Consider the following 23357-nt stretch of genomic DNA (forward strand, 5'->3'; position numbering starts at 1 on the left):
GATTGGATATATATTTACAGTTCAAACAGAAGCAAGTTCAGGAAGGTTCTCAGACTATCCTAAATAAAAGTCATTAAAAAATGAAAATTAATTCCCCTGGTTGCAAGTAATCTCTTAAGTCTTATTTCAGAAAATTAAGTTAATTTTCATGTTATAGTAATGGACAATATGTAGAAGCACAAACTCAGAAGACCAGTGCCAGCAGAAATAACACAACAGAGCTGGAAAAAGGTTTGGATTTTTGAAACTGCTGTTGATAAGTAGTAGTTGAGGAGTAAACCAGAAGGTGGGATTGTTTGTGAAACTTGAAAATCTTTTCTGTGTCACTTCCTGACACAGTGACCCTATTTTGAGAAATAAAGATTGCCTTTGTTCTCTGGCAATGAATAGAGGAACAAATGAGGGACTGAAGCCATTTTAGGAAATGCCTATCTTGGGAAACCTGTCCGAAAGAAATAGATATCTAAACTTATAACCTGAATAGTTTTAATATTTTTCCATGACTTCCAAGCAACATTAGTATGCATCTGATCTCACAGACGCTTTCTGAGATGACATATGAGAAGAAGCTTGGCAGGGATTTACAAGGTGATAAAAGAGGATTTTAGATTTCATGTTAGCAGTGACCCTGTGCACGTGTAACAGTATAATAATAGTGCAGGGGCATTGACCCACTGTTATCCTCTCATTCTCCAGTCAGACAGGACCTGTGTGTGCCCAGAAGTGATCTTTGAAATGCCAGACTGAAGCTGCTCTGTGCAGGAACAGCTGAGTCTGGGCTGGGAACTGAGAAGGAATGTTGACTTTGTTGTTAATAGTCCAGACAGCTGATAAGAAAAACGGATTCAAGAGTTGCACAATGATGATTCATGACATGGTCCATTTCAAGCTTTAATATCGTATTTTAGTTTTTTAGAAAAGGTATGTCTATATATCTTCATGTCAAATGAAGATTTTTTTACATGTTACATTTAATTGTCCTACATTTAAGAATATAAAAACATAGATTTCTATTAATTTTATATTTCTGTTACAAAGTGCACTATCTAAAAATAGTTTTCTCACAGTAAAAATGACTTGGAGGAAAGATATGTAAAAGGTAATGCTGCCTTCATAAAATGGGAATTCATAGCAAAACATTAATTGTTTAACATAAGGTCATGATAGGAGTAACTTTCTCAGTTTTGGACATTTTTTCTGATCCTGCCTCTTGCAAAAGGGTTGCTGGGTATGAAGCTTCTCATGAATGAAGTGGCATCTTTATTGACTATGGAGTTATAAAATTAGGATAAATAGCTCTTTCCCCCTTGTAGTCAAGAAGGTGACAGTTATTATGCCTTGAGACCTATTTCCTGAATAAGAAGCTAAAAGTGTGAGTAAAAATGTTTCAGTGGGGCCCATTTCCAAATATTTTCCCATTATCTGTGATCCTCCTTCCAAAATGTCAAGTTGTTTAACACTTCATTTTGTGTTGTTTGGAAGTAAAAAGTAAAGAAGTTTCTCCATAGACTCTGCAAGGAAAAATGAACTATGCATTGTTGGCATGCCCATTTGAGCCTAAATCCTTCCTTAACTTCACTTTTCAGTCCTTATGAGAAGCCTGTCCAAACTGTAATAGAGATATGTTCCCATGCAATCCCTTTCTCTCCCATTGGCTGGTCTTGCAAAGAGGAAGCATTTCCCATGGTGGATTTTGAATATTCAGAGCCACCAAGGGGGACACAGCTGGGCACAGAGCTTCCCTTTGACCCCAGGAGACTCTCTCCTTCCCTGGCTCTTTATTATACCCCTTCTGCTTCCTTTACCCTCAGGAAGCCAGATGTTTTTAAAGAAGAAGGGACACAGAGCTTCCAGAACACTGCGGAGACAGGCCTACCAGATTGGTGAGCACTGTTTTTAAAACACTTGGGACGTTGAGGCACATGCATGCTCACAGACAGGCTCAACTGGGTGTCTGTCAGTGCAGAGCTTGGAGCATGGATTCTACCAATGGTTGCCATACAGAAGCAAATGGTGTTTTATTCTGTCCATTAAGTAACACTGCCTTGTCAGTTAAGTTCTTATGCACCAGTGCACTGTAGACTTACATGGCTCCATGATATTGAAAAATTTTAAATTCTGTTAGTACCAAGAATGTTTACATTACTCGTCAGTAGCAGCAAACATCTTTATCCACCAAGACTTTTCCCTTCTAAAAATAGAGCAAATTAGGAAAAAAGCTGTTTGAAGGTAGTAGTGGAGTACAACTCCAGGGAAGTCACTGTTATGACTCTTCAGTCATAGCAAGAGTTGGACTTCGACGATCCTTGTGGGTCCCTTCCAACTCAGGATATTTTGCGATTCTATGATACTCAGACTTGGTTTTCCACTACTATGCTGATCGTCTCTAAAGCAGGCTAACTGGAATATTCATGAAATCCCTAAACTATCCACTATGCATTTTTTCCAAAATACATGTACAATTATATAACACGTCTTATTTAGGGAGATGGTTAATAATATAGATTAATTTACAGAACTTGCCCTCTAACACAGACATGCCAAAGGGGCAGGAGTGATAACAGAGGGAAAGTAAACCACCTGTTATTTCCTCCTTAATAAACAGAAAAAAATTGGTTTCTACAGTTTCATTCTTGTAGGAATTAAAACTAGGTAGAAAAGTAATGAAAATCCTATAGAAGGCTAGTGCCTGAAAATTTAGACATGAGGATCCTCACTGGGGTAAGTGGACCTATTTTTATAACAAGGTTGGAAGACTGGCTTATAGCTTAACGTTCACTTTGCATGCTGTAAAAACAAGTTTCTGTTCTCGTTACTGAATCCATCTGCCATATCCTTAGCTCTCAAAAAACCGGTTCTTGTTTAACAATTGGTTGTTCACACTGAAGCCAGGTGTTAAATAAATCTAGGGTTTCCTCATGAAATTGACTAGAGATCAACCCACTAGAATCCTTTGCTATACTCTACACATCCCAAAAAACTTAATTGCAATTCATTTACAAGAACCTGTAGTCTTTAAAACATTTTAGATTAAAATGAAGAACATGATATAGACTGTCTGCGTTATCTGAAATTGCTTAGAAGCTGGAATTTACCAGCAGGTGACCAACTTGAAATTTCTCATGCAAGTCAATTCACAGATCATTGGTAGCAGCCTGAAACATTAAGTGAGCCTTCTGGCTCTTCTAAGCAGTGCTAGGGCAAGCATCAATCAAAAACAGACCCTAAAATAAGTCTTGCTACCCAAAGCATGAGCAATAAGAAAATGCTTTGGCTCCCAAAGCACAAAAAGATGCAATGGGCATTTTCTTACACTAAAAACATCTTTGTACTTTAAGGAATAGAGTCCAGTATTGTACAGACAAATGAAATTTCCTTCCATTGATTAACAGCTGTCAAAAAATTACAGAATCGCAGAATCAATTAGGTTGGAAAAGACCTCTAGGATCATCCAACCTATCACGGAACATCACCATGTCAACTAGACCTTGGCACTAAGTGCAGCATCCAGTCTTTCCTTAAACATGTCCAGGGACAGTGACTCCACCAGCTCCCTGGGCAGCCCATTCCAATATCTAATCATCGTTTCTGCGAAGAATTTCTTCCTAATGTCCAACCTGAACCTCCCCTGGTGCAGCTAAAGACAATGTCCTCTTGTCCTGTTACTGGTTGCCTGGGAGAAGAGACTGATCCCCACCTGTCTACAACCTCCTTTCAGGTAGTTGTAGAGAGTGATAGGGCTCCCCTGAGCCTCCTTCTCTCCAGGCTAAAGAACCGGAGCTTCCTCAGCCGTTCCTCATAGGGCCTGTGCCCCAGTCCCTTCACCAGCTCCATTGCCCTTTTCTGGACACACACCAGCACCTCAATGTCCTTCTTGTAGTGAGGAGCCCAGAACTGAACACAGGACTCGAGGCGTGGCCTCAGACAATCACTGCCCTGGTCCTGCTGGCCACACCATTGCTGATGCAGGCCATGATGCCATTGGCCTTCTTGGCCACCTGTGCACACTGCTGGCTCACGTTCAGCTGGCTGTTGACCAGCACTCCCAGGTCCTTTTCTGCTGGGCCACTTTCCAGCCACTCTGGAAGCCTGTAGCACTGCATGGGGCTATTGTAGCCAGTTGAGTTGCTGGTCTCAAACAGGCTAAGTTTCTCAGTTCCTTCTCTCCACTAATTTCTAATACTGTAGTTTACTCTTCTTGGGAAACTTGTATATTTCAATAAACAAAAATCAATGTCATTATTTCATTTCACATTTTCTAAAAAATAGCTGTTTGTTTTAGGACACAGCTGATGACAGGGAATTTTAAAAGGTCTTTTTATATTGTCTCTGACCTGTGGCTTCCAAGTCATTTTTCTCCTGGAGACAGACATTTTTTCATGTGGCTAAGTTATGGTTGTGTAAAAGGTAGAGCTTTCTAAAGAAAGCCTTCATTTTGAGGCATTGCTTTTAGGGACTCCATTTCTACCTGTCATAGAGACATCTATATTGTAGTCCAATAGCAGTTACACCAGTTTACATGGGGGATGAACTTTCTTAAAATTCATTTCAAATATATTTAAAATTTACTCTTACTTAAAATTGAGGCTAAGTTAAAATGAAAAGGTAAGAAATTACATGGTAACAATACCATTTTACCATATGTCAGATTTGGCAATAAATTTGGCATAAAGCAATACTATTTGCTTTACATAAATGGCTGGCACTAATTACATCCATCATATTATTTTAACTTCAGTTATTTCAGTCTCCCGGCTGCTCTAACTAGGACGTCAGTATAAGCTAAGTCTCATATTTCATGAGTGAAATAATTGGAGAACCACAGTTACCCTTCAGACTGAGCAGTGCACTGACATGTCTTTAGCATTGATTATTGTATTGTGTGGTGTAATCTTCAGTCATATTGTTACAACCCAGCTACAACTGTTGAATATTTTCCATTCCAAAAGTGCAAACTTTTCAATGAATCCATATTGATTTACTTCCTTTGTAAGAAGGAAGATAAAATAAAAATCTTTATCAGTGTAGTCCCATCCAATTTATTGGAAAAACTAATGGATTTCTGGTAAGTATAGTGATAAGTCCTTGTCATTGTCCTCAGACAGTAAAATAGCCAGAGATAATTTTTTAATTAGTAGAAACCAGCAGTTCTCAGGCTGCTTCTTACATTTAGAGGAGACACACACTATCCTGGATTTAGGGTGAATAAAGTGCTCATGGGTTAGTACGACAGCACAGCACCTGAAGACGACTGTTATCAAAGCTTTGGTCCTGTTCTTTCAGCATTGATGGAAGAATTCGCTACAGTTCAAAAGCAAATAGCAGACAAGAATGTGATACAGGACCCTTCATGTAGGAATGTGCTCCATAGTACATAAAACCTAGGTTCTACAGCATGAGACTTTTTCCTGTAGCATTCCCATGGCTATCTCTTTTTTTGATCTCCCTGGTCTTTTGTCATTCTGGCATATATATGAGTGGGAATCTTCTGAAACAGTTCATGGAAACAATGGAGAAAAAGATGTTATCCAGATACAGAGAAAACATTGAAGCACTAGACAGATCTCATGGTAATGTCAGCAAAAGAGTTGAAGACCTCTAATGAAGACCTCTAAGCAAAATCTCTGAGTTCATAAATGTAACATAAAAAAGAATACTCTGCAAATATCATTCTTATTTACAGCAGCAACAATTAAAGGAAGGAGCAGCAAAAAGTACCAAAGACAGACTCTTTTATGTTGCTGTGAAATAGACAAAACTTACACAGTCATGTTGAACAAGCCAAAAGCTGCTGTAATTATTCCAGCCTTCCTCACAAGCTGACCTATATTCCTAGGGAAAACATATTGCATCTGTTCAAAGTGATCCAGGGAAATACCACAGAAGGTAGAAGGAAGAAACATTATGAGAACGTGATGAAATACACTTGAGAATTTTGAAACAAATACAGTTTCACGAGAGTATCCATATGTTACTACGTACACCATCAAAATTGGATTTTGTTCTTCATTCAGAACCCATACTAGTCAAAACACGGAATTCCTATTACATTCAAATATTCGTTCATTTAATTACATTTATTGAAATATATTCATCGATTTACATTCAGTATTACATTCTACAGAAGTTGGATTTTAGTTGGCTAAACCTAATATGGCATCTATTCACCATTCTGCATCCTGCACATTACTGATATGTAAAATATTCCTCTTGGCCATGAGGTGAGAAGTGGGTGACAGACTTTGTCTTTATGCCTAGCTGCATTTATCTATTCAGTTTGAAATCTGTCACCTCAACTGGATGAGCAGAAGAAGAAAAATGAGAGTTAATCATAAAAGATCAAATCCATATCCCATCTTTCCTCAAAAGGAAATGTCATTGAGCATGATGAGATCTCTGTTTGAGTACAATAAGTACAGTCTCTTGGTTATTTGGTGGAAGTTTTTCTTTGGTAAATTCCTTGGTTTTTTGGAGGTGGAGGGTTTTTTTCTGATGTCGAACTAGAAGCTTGAAAGGAATCTTTGTGTGTAAGGGGAATTTCTGGCAGGTCCTTGTACCTCAGTTAAACCTTTTCTTCTTTAGGGCCTCCTGTTTAGCAGAAAAGAGATCTCATAAGAGGCAAAACTAATACAAACCACTGTTCTCAGTTTGTGGGGACATGGCCATAATGTGCTAAACTCAGGGCACCTCCAGATGGCACATAGCCTTTTGAAGTTTACAGTTAACTACTGTAGTTTTGAGGAGCAGCTGGTCTACTTTGGTCTTTAGTGTGATTGATGTAGGATCACTGCTAGCACTTCAGTTTTCAGTGCGTGTCCAGGAATCTGTAGCACCTCTGAATCTGTGAAAGATCATATCTTTCAGCATATAACTGAAATACTTGAGATACTTTCAAATAAAGTAAAACAGTAGGCAAGAAAGGTTACCCAGGTCTGTTTCTGAGCTTTTGAACTCACAATAGACACTTCTGCATGCATCTGGTGCATTATGGTGCATGTGTATCTTTCTGTATCCGTGTCCAATATATCTGTAAAGCACACAGTTTTAACTGTGATGGTTTGCATGCACAAATTTTGCAAGTACGGGTTTCCAGAAGACCTGTGTATATAAAAACCCAGGCTGGCTGCATAGGAAAATAAAAAAATCACAAGTGTTTGATTAGCCACCCAATAGTAATAGCTGTATATGACAATGGACAGCAAGGACTGGAAATGACTGTCAGGTAATGAGGTTAATTTGAATGAATGAGACTACTATGGCAAAGAACACAATGGAAATGGTCCTGGAAATTAGTAATGAACTATGGATTTTGTACTGTGAAAATGGCTTGATAGGTCAGTCCTAACTAAAGGTTGCAGTTCAGTTTTAACAGGGATCACTCATTTTATTCCAGAGTAGTAGGTGATGCAGAACACCATTTGCTGTTATTTGTTTACTAAATTAAATTTTAAAACTGAGAAGTTTAATTTCATGTATCAAACTTCTGCTGTGAAGGGTTGTATCACCGGAAAAGCTGACAGATTTATAATTAATGACAGTGAAGCATAACAATAAGATCAACTAAAGTAAATTAACAGATGTTGATTTCTATTTGAAAGAGAAAATTACACTGTAATTCAGGGTACTTCAAAATGGCACTTAAGAAATAGAGGATTCTTTGGTCTTGACTCTAACGTAGCTATTTCTTTCCAGAGTGAAAAGGAAAAAATCTACATGGCTAATGTCTATTTTAATGAGGCTTGCATTATTTTCTTGTTCAAGCTCTTAAGCTTTCCTGTGTATCTTTTCAGTTCAAAGGCTCAGTAATCAAATGTTGCATAAGTTTTCCACAAACTAGCTTTGATAATCAGAATTTTTTATGAATCCATAAGGTGTCCCTGTTCTGCTATATTGCCATCCTGCAAGTCCCCTCTTGAAATTAATGAAATCAAGTGGCATGTCAACTGCAATGTCATGCATCTGCTTACTGGATGCATGCTGCTGCCATTATACAAGTTACCTTCCAGCTAATTTCCAGATTGTAATGCTCATTCTGTTCCATGAAACTGAACAAAGAGGGTCAGGAAATTGTGATAGCAAAGTAGATACTCTGTTTATGAAACTAGCAAAATTAGCAGAGAATATAAAGATATACTTAAAAATACATGCACTCTTTATACAAATTACTATGTCTGCAGTTTAAAAATGGTAGGCACAGTACACATAGTATTTCTGCAGACACAATCTGCTCTAGATGTTTAGAGAAAGTTTGGATTTGTCCTTATTTATCTATATAAATAGTTTCATAAACTCTATGCAGCCCTTATAGAACAAATTTTCTTCGAGGTATTTACAGAAGATGCTCAAATGTGATCTGAAACATAGAGAGTATAACTTTTTTAAAGTTGCAGCATGTTAAAAAAGCACACTTCCTTTTTGTGCACAATGTCACTCTGACTTTGAAAATCACCAAATGAAACAGAATAGTTTTCCCATCTGGAAATGAGACTTCCCATCAAAATCTACTTTATATTGATTAAAGTATTTACCATTATATTTGAGCATTTATTACAGTTCTGTCCATGAAGAAAAAAAATCCAAGAATAGCACTTTGACAAGACATTTTAAAGGATTTATCATGGTAAATTAGACCATTAGTCTAGCTAATCCAGTATCCTGCCCCTAGTAATGGCTAGGGCTTCAGAATACAGCTTCTGATTTGTACCTGCTCAGACACTGAGTGTTATTTTTCAGCTTCATGGTGAATTGTCACATGCCGTTTAGAACTATCATGTTTTGTTATGCTCAGATGCCAAAGTTATCTTGTCTATTCTTTCAGAATTTTATTGTTTTTAATTATTTATTCCCTTTCCATGTCAATCCAAAGGAGAAGCTACTCACTGTTACACAACAAATGAAACAAATAGTATCTTGTTATCTGATTATATCAAATTAGTGTTAATATGCAATTTGAGCAATAACTGTCTGCATTAAATCCACTGAAGGAAAGGAAAATGTTTACTACAGTGTTGATTGAAGATTACAACAGGTGACTCCTATAAGGAGTGCTTAGTGCTAATTGCAGAGTTGTGAAACTACCAGCCTGAAGTACCTCATAAAGTCAGGCAGGCCTGAGTGTCAAAAAGGAGGCTGCCAAAAAAAGGCTGTAAAAAGAACAAATACAAGGGAGGGAATTCTGTAAATGTCTCCTTTCTTCAGAATAAAAATCAAACTAACATAATTCAGTTCATTACAACAAAATTTCTATCACATCTTTCGTTTTGGAGGAATTAAATGCATTTTGCAACTATCTAAAAATGATATGCAGTGCTATTAGTTGGATAAAGTTTTAGGGGTAGAATTTTTAAATGTCTTGCATTATACAGACGGTAAAGAAAAGGGTATATTATACAGATCATTTACTGGAAATGCTAAAAAATGCACCAAGTCCAGTAATATTCAACTTTTTACATGATGTAATAAAAAACTGAATGATGACCTAATCCAGTGATATGCTACCCTCATAAAGAAAGGTGAGAATAGGGGTCCTCACATGGTTTGAGTTTGGGCTTATTTTGGGAGGGGGGAAATTTAATTTTTTTTTTCTTTGTTAAGTAATTTTATAATATACAAACACATAGATAAGTTCAGGATGTAAGTAGCAGCACTTCCATTCTATTTAACTTTAACAACAGTTAAATATATACTTGTTTGCTTTTTACTTTCCTTCTATTATTCTCAAACCACAGTGAAAAGCAAGCACACTTCATAATCCAGAATTAGCATGTCCACAGACAGGTGGTCTTGCTACCTATGAATAACTTCGAAATAATTTAACAAGATAAAATGAAAGAGCCAGCCTGGGGCAAGCTCCAGACAAGGTCCTCAACTCCATCACCACCTAATAAGTTAAATGTACTGAAAGTAGTCTTAGGCTTGTAATAGTGGCATTAGTCTCTGACTGTTGAGCTTAAGAAATGCCAGTATGTGCAATGAATATGTATTCCTTGCTGCATTCCAATCTGCACTCTCATTGGCAAGAATTAAGGAATACTTAGACCTTGAGAGACTTCCTATTACAAACTCCATAATATTCTTAAACAATATCTTATTACATACAGATAATACTTAGACAATCGACATGAAAGACTGGTTCTGAAGAAAATACTGACAGTAGCCAACAGCAGACTTGCTTCTTTCTGCTTTCCTTCAGTAACTTGTGCTGCATTTTGGAGACAATAATCTTAAGATTTCAGAAGGGGCAGCTGATAAAGTGTCTTTGTTTCCTAAAGAATAAAGGAGATGGTTTTGCTTGAGTCTGTATGTTTTATGTTTTCTCCCAAAGAAAACATAGTTTAGCCATTCATTATAGGCCATTAAAAGTATCCAAGATACCCAGTACCCTAAACAAAAGTCATGATGGCATGCCACAATATTTGCAGCCACTGTTCTCTTTAAAAAAGGGGTAGTGTATATTTCTATCTTATTGATAACAGTCTGTAGCACCAGCAATCTGCTCTTCTTTCTGCTGTTGCTTGTTGCCTGCCTCTTACAAAGCAATACGACCCTAAAGAGTGGATGTAACCCAGCACAAATAATAATGGTTTGCAGGATAACCACAGTGTCATGCCAAAGAGGATACTGCTTCAGTCACTGGACATAGTGGGAAAAGGGTCTTGAGTCTTTCTGCCTGTAAGGCATAACCAGGGTAGAGGACACCTGAGGGCTCTCTGGTGAGAAGATGAGGAGTGTGCAGGGTTGCATGCACTTGAGATATCTTCTCAGTGAGGGAGTGCAGTCATTCTTGTGTCACATAAACTGTAGTGCAGAGAGCACCATGTCATGCTAACTGCTGCTTATATTTCACTAAACCATGGGCAAAGAAAGGATGCTCAGAAGAAAGAATTTTGCTTTCTGAGACCTTTTGAAACATACAATTTCTGCTAGTCTGTGAAAGGTCAACTAGGACTTGCATAACATTTCTAGTTTTACTATTTTGAGCTCAAACTCCAAAACAACTGCAGTGGTTCTACTTTTAATGAAATATAGACAAAGTTCTAGAAGGATAGCCCACATGCTATTTTCAGCCTGCAAAGCCTTGATAATCCATAATGGCATTTTGTAATTGTAGTGTGCTATTTACCTGAGATGCTGTATTCCAGGTGAAGTCCTTCATACAGTCGCTAGCATTACTGCCCATTCTTTCAATTGCATTCTAAGTAGGAACAGCCTCTCATGAAAAATTTTCAGGATCATTGAAGTGAAAACATACTGTTGAAGAAACATTACATGCAGTTGTAGCAATTGGTCAACTTCTGATCATTCACAAATGTTAAATGCAAAGTATGCATTTAATATAATGGAAATTCCTTTGGATTCCTTTGGCCTTGTGTGACTTGTATTACTGAGTTTCTCCACTGCATGCCTTGAACCCCTGTATTAGCATCAGTACTGCTCTTAGATATCTAATTCCCGCTTCAAAGTTTCCCGTTTAGATCTAAAATAGAAAGAAAAGAGTTAGGACACCAACATCCTTCACCTTCATAGTTATACTCTTTGTACGGAGGAACATCATAGCTCCCCTTACACTGTTTTTCATGAAGGTGAATAGATTCCTGAGCAGGATGGATTGTGCTTTTTCAAGATGAAGTGAATGTACACTTGGATTTGCTGCACAGCCCTCTAATGGAGAAGATAAACAAAGGACTTACTCCCACTCTTTTGCTGGTAGAAGTTTGAAGTGGAGCCTTCCCCCATTTTTGCACATATCAAGTAAGCTAGACAGGTAGTACTGCAGGCTGCTTGGTGGCCAGTAATTTTCATGTGTCACGTCCCTTTATATAGCCCTGTCAGTTCATCTAAATCATCATTTGTATTGCTACCTACTGTGCCAATTGAATACTCCTAGACACTTGTATTAGCACTCTTCAGTCCTGATCTAAAGTATCCCACTGTTCCTGTTGCAAAGCTCTTAGACAAAAAGGTGCCAAACAGTGTGGTGTTCACTGAATGAGATTGCAGTTCTTAACTTCAGTTGAACAGTGTGGAGCCTTAAGAAAGAAAATATCTTGTATTATTCTAGAGCCAGTATCTCTTTCCTAAGACACGTGTATAAATGCATCTATATGTGCGCACACAGACACTCATTTACATTACAGCTCATAATAGTTCCATGCCACTAATCTGATTGCCTGTTCTTTTCTGTAGCCCAGATGATTTACTGAATGCACTGAATGAGGGTATCAGCCGTGCTGATGTGATCATTACATCAGGAGGTGTATCTATGGGGGAAAAGGTATGCTAAATTTAAGTATGACTTGCTACAGTATATGTAAGAATTTCAAGCCAGAGTCTGTCGTCAGAGCTACTACCTTTGTATTAATGTTTATTAAAAAGGGATCCTCCTTTTCTTGGACCACTTATATGTGAATTAATTAAGAAAATAGTCTTCAATGCTATCCGTGTTCCCTTTGTTCTTGTTACTGTACTATAGTAGACACAGTACAACAGAGGAGATTTTAATTCTTAATGTGATTTACAAATGTGTTTTTATTTAAGGAATGATTTGTGTAGTTTTGATGAGGAAGGTGCTTGGTTAATAGCACATGCAGGCAACAGACTTCTTTTTGTTCTTAGAGTAGGTAAAATGTAGATTGAATTAAGATACTTTAAAAGTACTTGGAAAAGCAACCTGAGTATATAAAAAGCTTTTTTTTACTCAGCACATCTGTTTCCTGAATATGCCAAAGCTCTATCTGTTACAAAAATAGTTTTAGCACATTTTGCACCTGATAGTCCTACAGAGGCAATACATATGAGACCTAGTGAGTTGATGTATTTACTTTTTGAATCATTAACATAATTGTTGATTGAATTCCTGTTGGTAATCCCTGTGCCAAAACCATCAAAGAAAATAGGGATACACAGATGCTAGTGGGGCATAGATGAACCTTCAGGACACTTATTAATCATGATTTATGTGAAGGAAGACTCAGATTCCTTTTTGGTCCCAGGCTGAATCTGTGAGTTTGGCAGGTAAAAGAAACATCTCTCCTTTTATAACTAACAAATACTAAAGACGGTCATTAGGAGATGGCAAACATGAGGTTTTGTCACTTTTTTTAGTAGAAATGTTATTGTTGGATATATCATGAAAATGGGTAATTAGTTAAACCAGTGCCAACCACTTTCAATTACTCCAGTTGTTTTCAGTATTTTTAGAAAAATAGCCAAGGACAAGTGCTAATCTTTAAACTGGGAATGTAGTGACATAGTGCAGAGAAAGGAACACTAGGACGTGACTGGACCGCTGAATGGTCTTACAGACATTCATGCCTTCTGACTGATTTCTCCCCAGTCTGAATTTGAGACAACAGCATAAAGTCAATAGGCTCTATATTTCACTGATGGTCTGCCCTCTGATACTGAGCTTTCTACTCTGTTTCTGCTGACTTCTAATCAAATAACTGTGAACATCCAAAAAGTAAATAGAAAATAAAAATGGGGTTAATGCAATCAATAATTGAGAATTCATGCCTGGCTGAAATGAAATGCTGCTTTCCAAGTATTTAAACACACACACATCAAGAAAAAAAAAGAGGTGGGAAAACAGATGACTGTTACAGTCTGCATCTTTAACCTCACTAAACACAACAGATAGGGTACTACATCTTTAAGCACAGCAATTCTCAATAAAGAGTAAACAAGTAATTCACTTTGTTTTAATAACTGGATCAATTGTGTTTATGCAAAATCATTTAACTTAACTCACATACAAGTCACCCACAGCTTTTCCTTTCTAAGGAATGTTAAATACAACCACCGTGAATTATACCATGTCCCCAGAAAATTACAATAATTACAGTATCCTGGAAAACTATGATTTCTACAGTACAGTAAAGTACTGATTTCAAAAGTACTAGGACATCTCTGAATCTACTGCTAAATAGGTTCCATGGCAAAAGTTAAATAACTTGATGATTTTAAGTCTTAATTTTGAACCATAAAGGTTTTTTTCCATCTTTGACTTAGAAAATGTTTTAGGTATTTGTGGGGTCCTCTAAGATTCTGATGTTGCAGGTGACTTTTAAGTAAATACGTTACTGTGTCCTTGTGGAGTCTGGTTTGGCACCTAAAATGAGTCTATACTTTACCTCTTCTTTTTGAAAACACTTGCTTTCAAATAGTGGAAATTCCCCACTCAACTGTAGCCCTTTGAGGATATGGAAAGTCTTTCATCTTCACTTGATATTAATTAATTGCTTCGAATGCTTAGATGATGTAAAGCCACTTTGATGTTACTTAATTGATTTTTTTTTTTAATTTAAACAGGACTATCTTAAACAGGTACTGGATATTGATCTTCACGCACAGATTCACTTTGGCAGAGTTTTTATGAAACCAGGGTAAGAAATCTTTTTGTTTAGGCAGCCTAAATGGAGGCTATATTGGGCCAAATATCCTAATGAAGTGCTTCAGTAGATTTCAGTTTTCCAGATATACTAAAAAAACCACAGAATAGATATATATGGAAAAATAAGCAAAATCAGTGCTATTCAGATTAGTTATCATCTTTACGGGTGAAATTAACTGGAACAAAGAAATTACTTTTTATCAGTAAGAGATACTTCTCTGATAACTGTTGCAAGTCAGGTTTGGGGATTAGTGGTATACCAGCATGGTATAAACATTGCCACAGTCTTCAGTGTGATCACAGAACTCACACTGACGTTGTTATGAGATAGCCAGGAAATATAAGGACATTAAACTGCTAGTTTACTTAAAGAGTATCTTATTTCGCTTCAAAATTTGTGTAAATTATCTTCCTACAAACAAGCAATTCCTTGAGAGAGGTGGAATGACAGCTAATTTACAAAGCTTTGTCTAATTGGCATATTGAGCATAGTAATTTTAAAGTGAGCACAATCCTTTATGTGTTTAGTTCACCTCAGGAAACTGTTTCAGCATTGCTTTCCTTTGCCGTAGTAATGCTCATTAATGAGTCTGCTTTATAGAGGAAATGAAAACTACATATATTGAAAATAGTTTCCTTTCACAGTGCAGTAGTGAAAAGATGTCTGCAGCTCTACCTCACTCGCTTTGGAGTGCAGTTTGTTTGCAAGCTAGGTTGGCATGGTCCAGCAATGCAAGACCAAGCACAGCTTTGAGAAATGATTCCCTCTAGTCCATAACTGTTGCCAGGGAGCAGAACTGAAAGTGAGTGTTTGCTATGAAAACAGATAAATACTTTTAGTGCCTTTGCATACAATCCAGTAAAGAACTGCATGTGGGCTTGGTGCTTGTGCTGCTGCTGCCACCATCTCCCTTCCATAACAGGAATGAGTGAGCTGGAAGTGTTTCTTCCCATGGTGGATGTAGCCCAGGCATGGAAATTGCTCACTGCTTCTGTCATACTCCTACAATTGGTGTAGCGAAGTCCCTGAACTGAGATCTGCACTCCAGCCTCTGCTGCTGACAGGAATGGATAACTCAATTTAGAGAATTCAAAATACTAAATTCTAGTTCTGGCTTATCTGAAAGCGAGCATAATTCTTTCTTCTAGTGAACCCTCTGTAGCCTTGTAGCAATAAACTTTTAATAACTAGCTAAAAAACCTTCAAGAAATCTTTTTTCCCCCAAATATTCATTTTCATTTTATGCCACAAGAAAGATATTTTTTACTGCTACCAAAACATTTCATCATCAGTTCTTAATCTAAGCACTCTCATTTTCATTGTAGGTAGTGCAATAGCAAATACTGTGTCTTGGGTTTTATTAACTGTGTCATAAAAGACCTTAGATATGAGTTGTGAGTTGGGAAAAAATCCCTTAAGTAAGTTCCAAGAGCAAAGTCAGAATTTGTTGTATGCCTATATTTTGATGTGCTACATGAATGTGGAGTAGGGCCTGGGATTTACCATCCATCCACTTGATCTGAAAGTTGCTGAGCTCATGTAAAGTTATGTCTTGCCTAGCAGCACTGCTAGAAGAAAGTACTGGAAGACTTTACCAATGATGGTGTTGAAATCTCATATGAGAATTCAGAGTTTCTAGTAAATATGAATTAGCGATTAGATTTTTTGTACCTTGGTTTGTGCACTGGTTATAAGAGTTGGCGGTCTGATACCAGACCACCGATCTGGTTCCCATCGTGTTAGAAACATTTTGAAAAAGAAACATCAAACATTAACTTCCCCTGGTAAAATAGGATATTGATCAGTCTTAGCACATGCAAAACTAGTTGGTAATGACCAAAGTGTGGCAAATCTCCAAAGTTGCTTCTGGTCATCGACTATTATCTGCTGACCAGGTGAAAGTGGTCGGCTCAAGATGAAGCCAAGGAACCCAGCCTAATTATTGCTCCTGTAAGGTATCATTTCTAATGTTTAAAATGATTTTATTAACACAGGTGTGTAGAATTCTATTTTCATGATGAGTCCCTTTTCTTTACCAGCCACATTCTTGAGCCAACATTACTCTTCTATTTGTATAACTGTAATAGCCTTCATAACGACATGCTAAAGATGACTCGGGAGCAGCTCTGAAAGGCAAACAAAGCTCTTCACTGATAGACCTGGGTCTTACCTGGCTGCAGTTCTGGCTGTGGATCTGAATTTGTTCATCTGCAGACTAGCTAGCATTTGCTGTCAGAAATACTGTTCTATTGTCACTACTGCTGTAGAGACTGGAGTAAGAGAATTGGAGTCACTAATGTTATAAAAATTTGGAGACCCTTGTATGAAAAACAAACACAGCTCTGTAATTGCATAATTTCAGTATTACTTCTTTATTGATTGGCTTCTAGCATGAAGACAATGCAATTAGGTTTTCGATTACTAGTTCATCTCCTTTTAGATGTTTCCTCTCCAGAAGCAAACTCATCTACTTAAAACTTCATAGCTGAATACCAAGAAAAACTAATTGTTCTGTCACTACAAAGAGAGGATTATACCTCCAGTGTGGAATAAGCATAAGGTGCTAGTGAACTGCTGAGAAAGAGATATTCTGTTTTGTTTTCTTTTCCAAATGCTTTAAATTATATAATAATGTTAAGTCAAAGTCTAATGCAGATATTAAATAACTTTCCTTTTCCATAGCTTGCCAACAACTTTTGCAACTCTGGATATTGATGGCGTAAGAAAAATAATCTTTGCGCTCCCAGGTAAGATGTTTTCTGGATTACTTTTGTTGCTGTGCAGAGATGACAGACATGAAACAGAATAGTGACATCACACAGTACCTGTGCCTGGTGTTGGCATCCCTAAGGAAGGTACTTGTAAGATTTTCTCAGACATTTCCAGAAGAAATGGACTTACAGGAATGTACTAAGGAGTTCTCTTTTATTCCTGTCCTCAGAATTTGCTGGTGTACAGGTCTTATTTCTTCCATCCAACAATTTCCTTGGGTTTTTTTATAAGGGCGTTTTTCTCCTCTAGCTTCCTTCACCTTTGCAGTAAATATCCTCTGTGTGTGTGTAAGTCATTGCATCCATTCTGATGTACTGAAAATGGAGACAAAAATGAGGGAGTGCCAAGGAACATGTTACAGAATATTTTTGTTTATCATGCTCCTACTGTGGAACCAAAAGAGGGCAGCACAGCTGCACCACTAGCCAATGCCTGCCCTGGGAAAGCATCTATTCAGAGTAAACATTTACTTAAGGATCCCTGCCTTCCTAGATCAGGAGGAATTTATTTTATTCGTATCTCTCTGGTTTTCCACAAATTTTGACACAGAAATACACAGTCATGTTCTTGATAAGCTGGTGGTTTTCAGATGTATCTCTAGTGGTTTTACCCTCTCTTGCTTTAGTTGCTGTAGTACATTTTTTTACAAGGGAGAGATCAATGGAGCCTCTGTTTAATCATAGTATTTACTTTTAAACTGTCATCTAGGGAGGTCCAGATGTGTAAGACAGTGGTGTTTGACAGATGGTCATAAACCTCTGTTGTGAGTCAACAGAAAACATATAAATCAGTAGAATTCTCCTCAGAATTTGTATTTATACCATTTTTCCACTCTGTTAGGAAATTGAAATTTTTTCATGTGTCTGGGAACCATTAGTCATGCATCAAGACTCTGTGAAATAGAACCAATACCTATGCACAATAAACCCTGCCCCAGCCCCAGACAAATCCAGGCATAGGACAAAGGCCATGGAAGAACAGAGGCAAATGGTGGGGCCTGAGTAATATGGGGCAATTCTGGTCAGAGCAGGATTTCAGCACACCATCATCCAGAGTGTAGCTTTCAACAGCTCTACTTGCCACATGCCACTGCAGTCCTGAATGAAACATTTCCTGTACATAGTGTGAAAAGCCCTGTAGAGTTCTTTAGAGTGAAATTGCTATAAAAACATCACTTTCAGCAATTCACAGAGTAAATCAAGAGGGAGTCACCACCAACTGTTCTTTGTTCTACAGGCAACCCTGTGTCAGCTGTTGTCACCTGCAATCTCTTTGTTGTTCCTGCACTGAGGAAAATGCAGGGTATCCTGGATCCTCGGCCCACCATCATCAAAGCCAGGGTAAGAAGCTTGTCCTCTATTTAAAAATTCTCTCAAGATGTTGAAGCACAGCTCTTTGGGCTTTGAAAGACTGCTGTGTTTGGGTAATCTGAGCCCTAGACTAGTTCTGGCAGTTGAAGGAAGTTCACACAAAGATACATTCTCAATCTCTGTTAATTGTAATAATCAGTCCCATAACTTCTGAGAGTTAGATGGCCATCTAATGGAGCGAGATATACAGATGCAGAGGCAGATGTTTGACAGTCAAGTGGGAAGGATACTTTTTGTTTAAAAAAAGTGTTTGTTGTAACTTGTGGTAAAAAAATGCAGAGTAATCTGTGAATACCTAGAGGTGGATAGTTCTGCATTAATGATAGAAAATATAAACTTTAAAGCCTTTCTGTTATCTGTATAAGTAACCCGCATGACCCCCACCCTAAGCAATGTAAATCCCTTAAACTATTCACTCTTCTAATACATCATGAATACGGTAATTCTATTTAATCTAGATGCAAGGCATGTTATTATAATGCATTTTTCTTCTATTTTTGATTCAAATAATACACAAAGGAACACGTCACGTTTTGGAGTTTTCCTAGTGTTCTTGGCTATGCGCTTTTCTCGTACTGCTTATCCCATGTCTCTCTTTTGCGCTTCCTCCAGCATCCAGATTTTTCTTTACCTCACAGCTAAAATATTCTAAAACAGAGAGCAACTTGTAGTGACCTTCACTTTTGCATTCATTTTCCAATGTGTTCCATTAAATTCCATTGTGAGCCATTTCCTGTATGTCTTTTCATTTCAAAGATTGGCCATTTCCCTTTTGTCAGAGCTAGCAGGATTTTGAATGCAACTAACATTGTTATCTTTAATCCAGATAATGTAATCCAGAGATCAGAAAATGCTTTTTTCAGGAGAAAAACTATCTGTAAACTTTCAGTAAAGGAACAGTTTTGGAATATTCCACTTAATGCATGTATACTCCATCACAAACTTTGATATTATAATATCACAGTTGTATTTTCCTTAAATACTGCAGTCTGTGCCTTGTATATCTTCTAATTTTGCACTAGATACCATCTGACCTCAAAATGCAAGTTTTTTTTAAGGAAAAACAACTGAACAGATTGTTCCACTATATTAGACACTGCAATGTGAATGCATGACATGTTCATCCTTTCTTTTTTTCTTCTGCAGTTATCATGTGATGTAAAATTGGACCCCCGCCCAGAATATCATCGGTGTATACTGACTTGGCATCACCAAGAACCACTACCTTGGGCACAGAGTACAGGTTAGTGCCCTGTCACACAGACTGACAGACACTCACAGAGGTCCTTGCCTTCCTACCTATATGTCTCAAAACAACCAAACCTGGGCGCATTTTTTCATATAACCTTAGTTATGCAGACTGTTTTACTGGCATACTTGTGCACCCATACGTGTATATTAGTACAAAATTCAGTCATGATATGACTTGCAAACCTAACCATTAAAACTTATATAATATAAATAACAGAAATGTGATTCTAGCTGAACTGGAAAAGTAGAAGAGATAGCAGAGATTGTATATGTTCTCCTAAAGTAAACCAAGGCCTTATTAGTCGTTTGCCACCTAGTGATACTTCAGGATACTCAGCTGCAGTTGAGGTAAATACTTTGTTAGCTATGTACTGCTAGAAGGCTGACTGAGTTTCACAAGAGATTCAGGTCCTTAAACAACTAATTGTCTTTTTGGTACATCCAAATTGTTTCATACAAAGCTCTATATATGTCTCCACAGGGAAAATATTAGTTCCTGACTGTTTATGCAGATAAAGCTCTTACCATTGATTCCATCACACAGCCTCCAACACATTTCCAGCTATAAGTCAAGTTATTACTTAGATCTACAATGCTGTGTTTGGTTTACCTCTGTTTAGTTGTGCATCGGTTCTTTCCCTATACAAACAGACAATATGGAATAATTTCTCTGTCAATCTGGAAGTCTGAAAACTAAGAAACTAAAGGGAATTACTTTTTATTGCATTTTTGTTTTTGTCAGTACAACCAATATGATACCGTTCATATTCAGGATGTGTTGTGAAGCCCAGTGTTCTTTTGAGGTGGTTCTCAGGGTACAGCTTGAGCTGGGTGTCTCTGGAGAGGGACTCCTACACCAGATTGCACCCTCCAGTTATACTTGTACCATCCAGCACTTGATCCCAAAATCCAATCACTTAATTCTGGTCAGTGGCCTCTTGATTTCTTATTGGTTTTCTTTGTTGCTGGCTTGGCCTTTTTCTGAAGTTACCTAATTCTCATGGAATTGATTCCTTGATCCTTACCTTCTTCATTCTGCTCGTATCTGCCAGATTCAGCTAGTTCTGTGCTAGCAGCATTGATTTTATTGAAAATTATTTTAGCTACTAGTGCTAAGCTACTGATGCTAAACAGGAGTATTCTGCAGCCCAGCAGAAAAGGACCTGGGGGTGCCAGTCAACAGCTGGCTGAACGTGAGCCAGCAGTGTGCCCAGGTGGCCAAGAAGGCCAATGGCATCCTGGTTTGTATCAGCAATAGTTTGGCCAGCAGGACCAGGGCAGTGATTGTCCCCCTGTATCAGCACTGGTGAGGCCACACCTGGAGTCCTGTGTTCAGTTCTGGGCCCCTCACTATGAGAAAGACATTGAGGTGCTGGAGCATGTCCAGAGAAGGGCAATGGAGCTGGTGAAGGATCTGGATCACAAGTCCTATGAGAAGCAGCTTTGGAGTTGTTTAGCCTGGAGAAAAGGAGGCTAAAGGGAGACCTTATCGCTCGCTACAACTGAAAGGAGATTGTAGCAAGATGGGAATCGGTCTCTTCTCCCAGGCAACTAGCATCAGGATAAGAGGAAATGGCCTCAAGCTGCACCAGGGGAGGTTCAGGTTGGACATCAGGAAGAATTTCTTCACTGAAAGGGTGGTTAAGCCTTGGAATGGACTGCCCAGGGAAGTGGAGTCACCATCCCTGGAGGTATTCAAGAAACGACTGGACATGGCACTTAGTGCTGTGGTTTAGTTGAAATGGTGGCGTTCAGTTAAAGGTTGGACTCAATGATCTTGGAGGTATTTTCCAATCTAGATGATTCTAATCAGAGAGAATAAAGTTAATCAAACTTATTCTATAACAATATATTAAAAATATTCTAGACTGTGATGATTTTAATGTTTGTACAACTGGATTTAGGTATACAAGTAGAAAACTAATTTTAATAAGATTAGAAATTCGAACAGAAAAGCAATTTACTAGGACAAGATACATGTACAGATAATGTGGAAGGCTGGATAGGAAAGCAATCAGTAAAGGGAGTGATGATTTTGAGAGCTAGTCCGATGAGAAGCTGACTAATTCTCCACAGAGCTCTCTGTTTCCATTCACCTTGGAACAGGAAGATCTCAGCTCTATGAATAAGTTAGCCACATAAATGTCTTCGTAATAACAGCTTTTGTTTGTTGTGTGATGTGTTGCAGCATTTGGAACTAACTGAAGACTTAACTGAAATTGTTCTCTGTCTCCTGTAGGGAATCAGATGAGCAGTCGTCTGATGAGTATGCGCAGTGCCAATGGACTGTTGATGCTACCTCCAAAGACAGAGCAGTATGTGGAGCTTCACAAGGGGGAGGTGGTGGATGTCATGGTCATTGGAAGGCTATGATGTCACCAGCAAGAGCGAAGCTTTGATGCATGTCCACATATCATTGACTGTATCCTGTAATATGCAACGGCACAGCTAGTTTTTCTGATTTGGATAAAAGTTGATCAGTATAGTCAACATCTTGAAATATATTTCAAATGGAATTTAAATAAATACCTTTTAAAAAAAACTTTAAAACAAATCTTAACAAAGAAATTTATTCTGATTATATCAAAGCAACTTTTTCCTTTCCTTGCAATTGCTTTGTGTGTTCAATGCTAGTTCTAATAGCGGTAGCTTTTAGTAGACAGCAGTAGGTGCCTGCAGAACTTGTGTTTTTTCTCATCTTTAAGATACAACTACTTATGCTCTTAAAACAAGGCTGTCTGCTTATTTATACTAGCGTAGACAACACTTGGATTTCCCTTATTAGTATGCTTCATAACCGCTTCACAGAGAGCTTCTGCTTGTTCTTTATCTTGTATCTCGTGTTGATGTGCACAGTGCCAAAAGCAGAGTGGCTGCACTGGGAACCCAATGAAGCCCCGAGGTTTTCTCACCTCGCTGTGCTTTCAGGGATCTCTCTTGTCCCAGCAGCCACCCAGCTCAGTACTCTTGGGCAGTAACTGGATACCTTTTATTTCAACAAACAAAAAAATTGCTTCCTTAAGTGCTGACAGCCTTTTTAACCAATACATTTAAAAATGTACAGAACTAAAAACTAAAAAAAATCAAAGACTGATCTTGTACAGATATTAGTGTTACCAGCATTCATGTGGAAATCAAAAGAGCAAAGAAATAAAACTAATGTTAAACAACTCTGTACCATAACATTTTCTGTAATGATATTGAAACTTAAATGAATAAAAAAATCCTCAATCATTATTTAAAATTTCACCTTTTCAGCCTTTTTGTTTGAAACAAAAAAGTAGTGATTTAAGAGGGTATTTGGGGTGGGGGAAGAGGACAGGAAGGAAGAGAAATAGTATGTGCAATCTGGGGCCTTCCTTCATGTACATTATCATGGGTGAACTAAAACTACAGAGTGAGCTCTCTCTCGCTCACCTCCCAAGGAATAAAATAGAAGCAGTGTTTGGTGGGTGGGATTTACAATCAGACTAGTCAAAGATGGAGAATACTTTCTTTTTCCCATCTAAATTGCAAATAGCCCTTGTGCTGCACTGTGTGGAATTTGATAAAGTGTTCTTTTTCTTTTTTC

At 37.8% G+C, this 23357-nt stretch overlaps 1 protein-coding gene across 1 annotated transcript in view; it reads left to right on the top strand.

The window, feature by feature from the left end:
• Positions 1–23030, top strand: part of GPHN (gephyrin) — a 76420-nt gene extending 53390 nt beyond the window's left edge. Inside the window, exons 13-19 of the mRNA XM_039388964.1 lie at positions 1812–1883; positions 12187–12274; positions 14311–14384; positions 17076–17140; positions 18402–18505; positions 19682–19778; positions 22026–23030. Of these exons, the coding sequence (XP_039244898.1) occupies positions 1812–1883; positions 12187–12274; positions 14311–14384; positions 17076–17140; positions 18402–18505; positions 19682–19778; positions 22026–22159 (634 nt within the window). The 3' untranslated portion in view covers positions 22160–23030. The remainder of the gene's footprint in view (positions 1–1811; positions 1884–12186; positions 12275–14310; positions 14385–17075; positions 17141–18401; positions 18506–19681; positions 19779–22025) is intronic.
• Positions 23031–23357: the final 327 nt, after the last annotated feature.

This window comes from Pipra filicauda, unplaced genomic scaffold (genome assembly GCF_003945595.2).
Source record: "Pipra filicauda isolate LSUMZ 115617 unplaced genomic scaffold, ASM394559v2 scaffold6_size6359152_pilon, whole genome shotgun sequence".
Lineage (NCBI taxonomy): Eukaryota > Metazoa > Chordata > Aves > Passeriformes > Pipridae > Pipra > Pipra filicauda.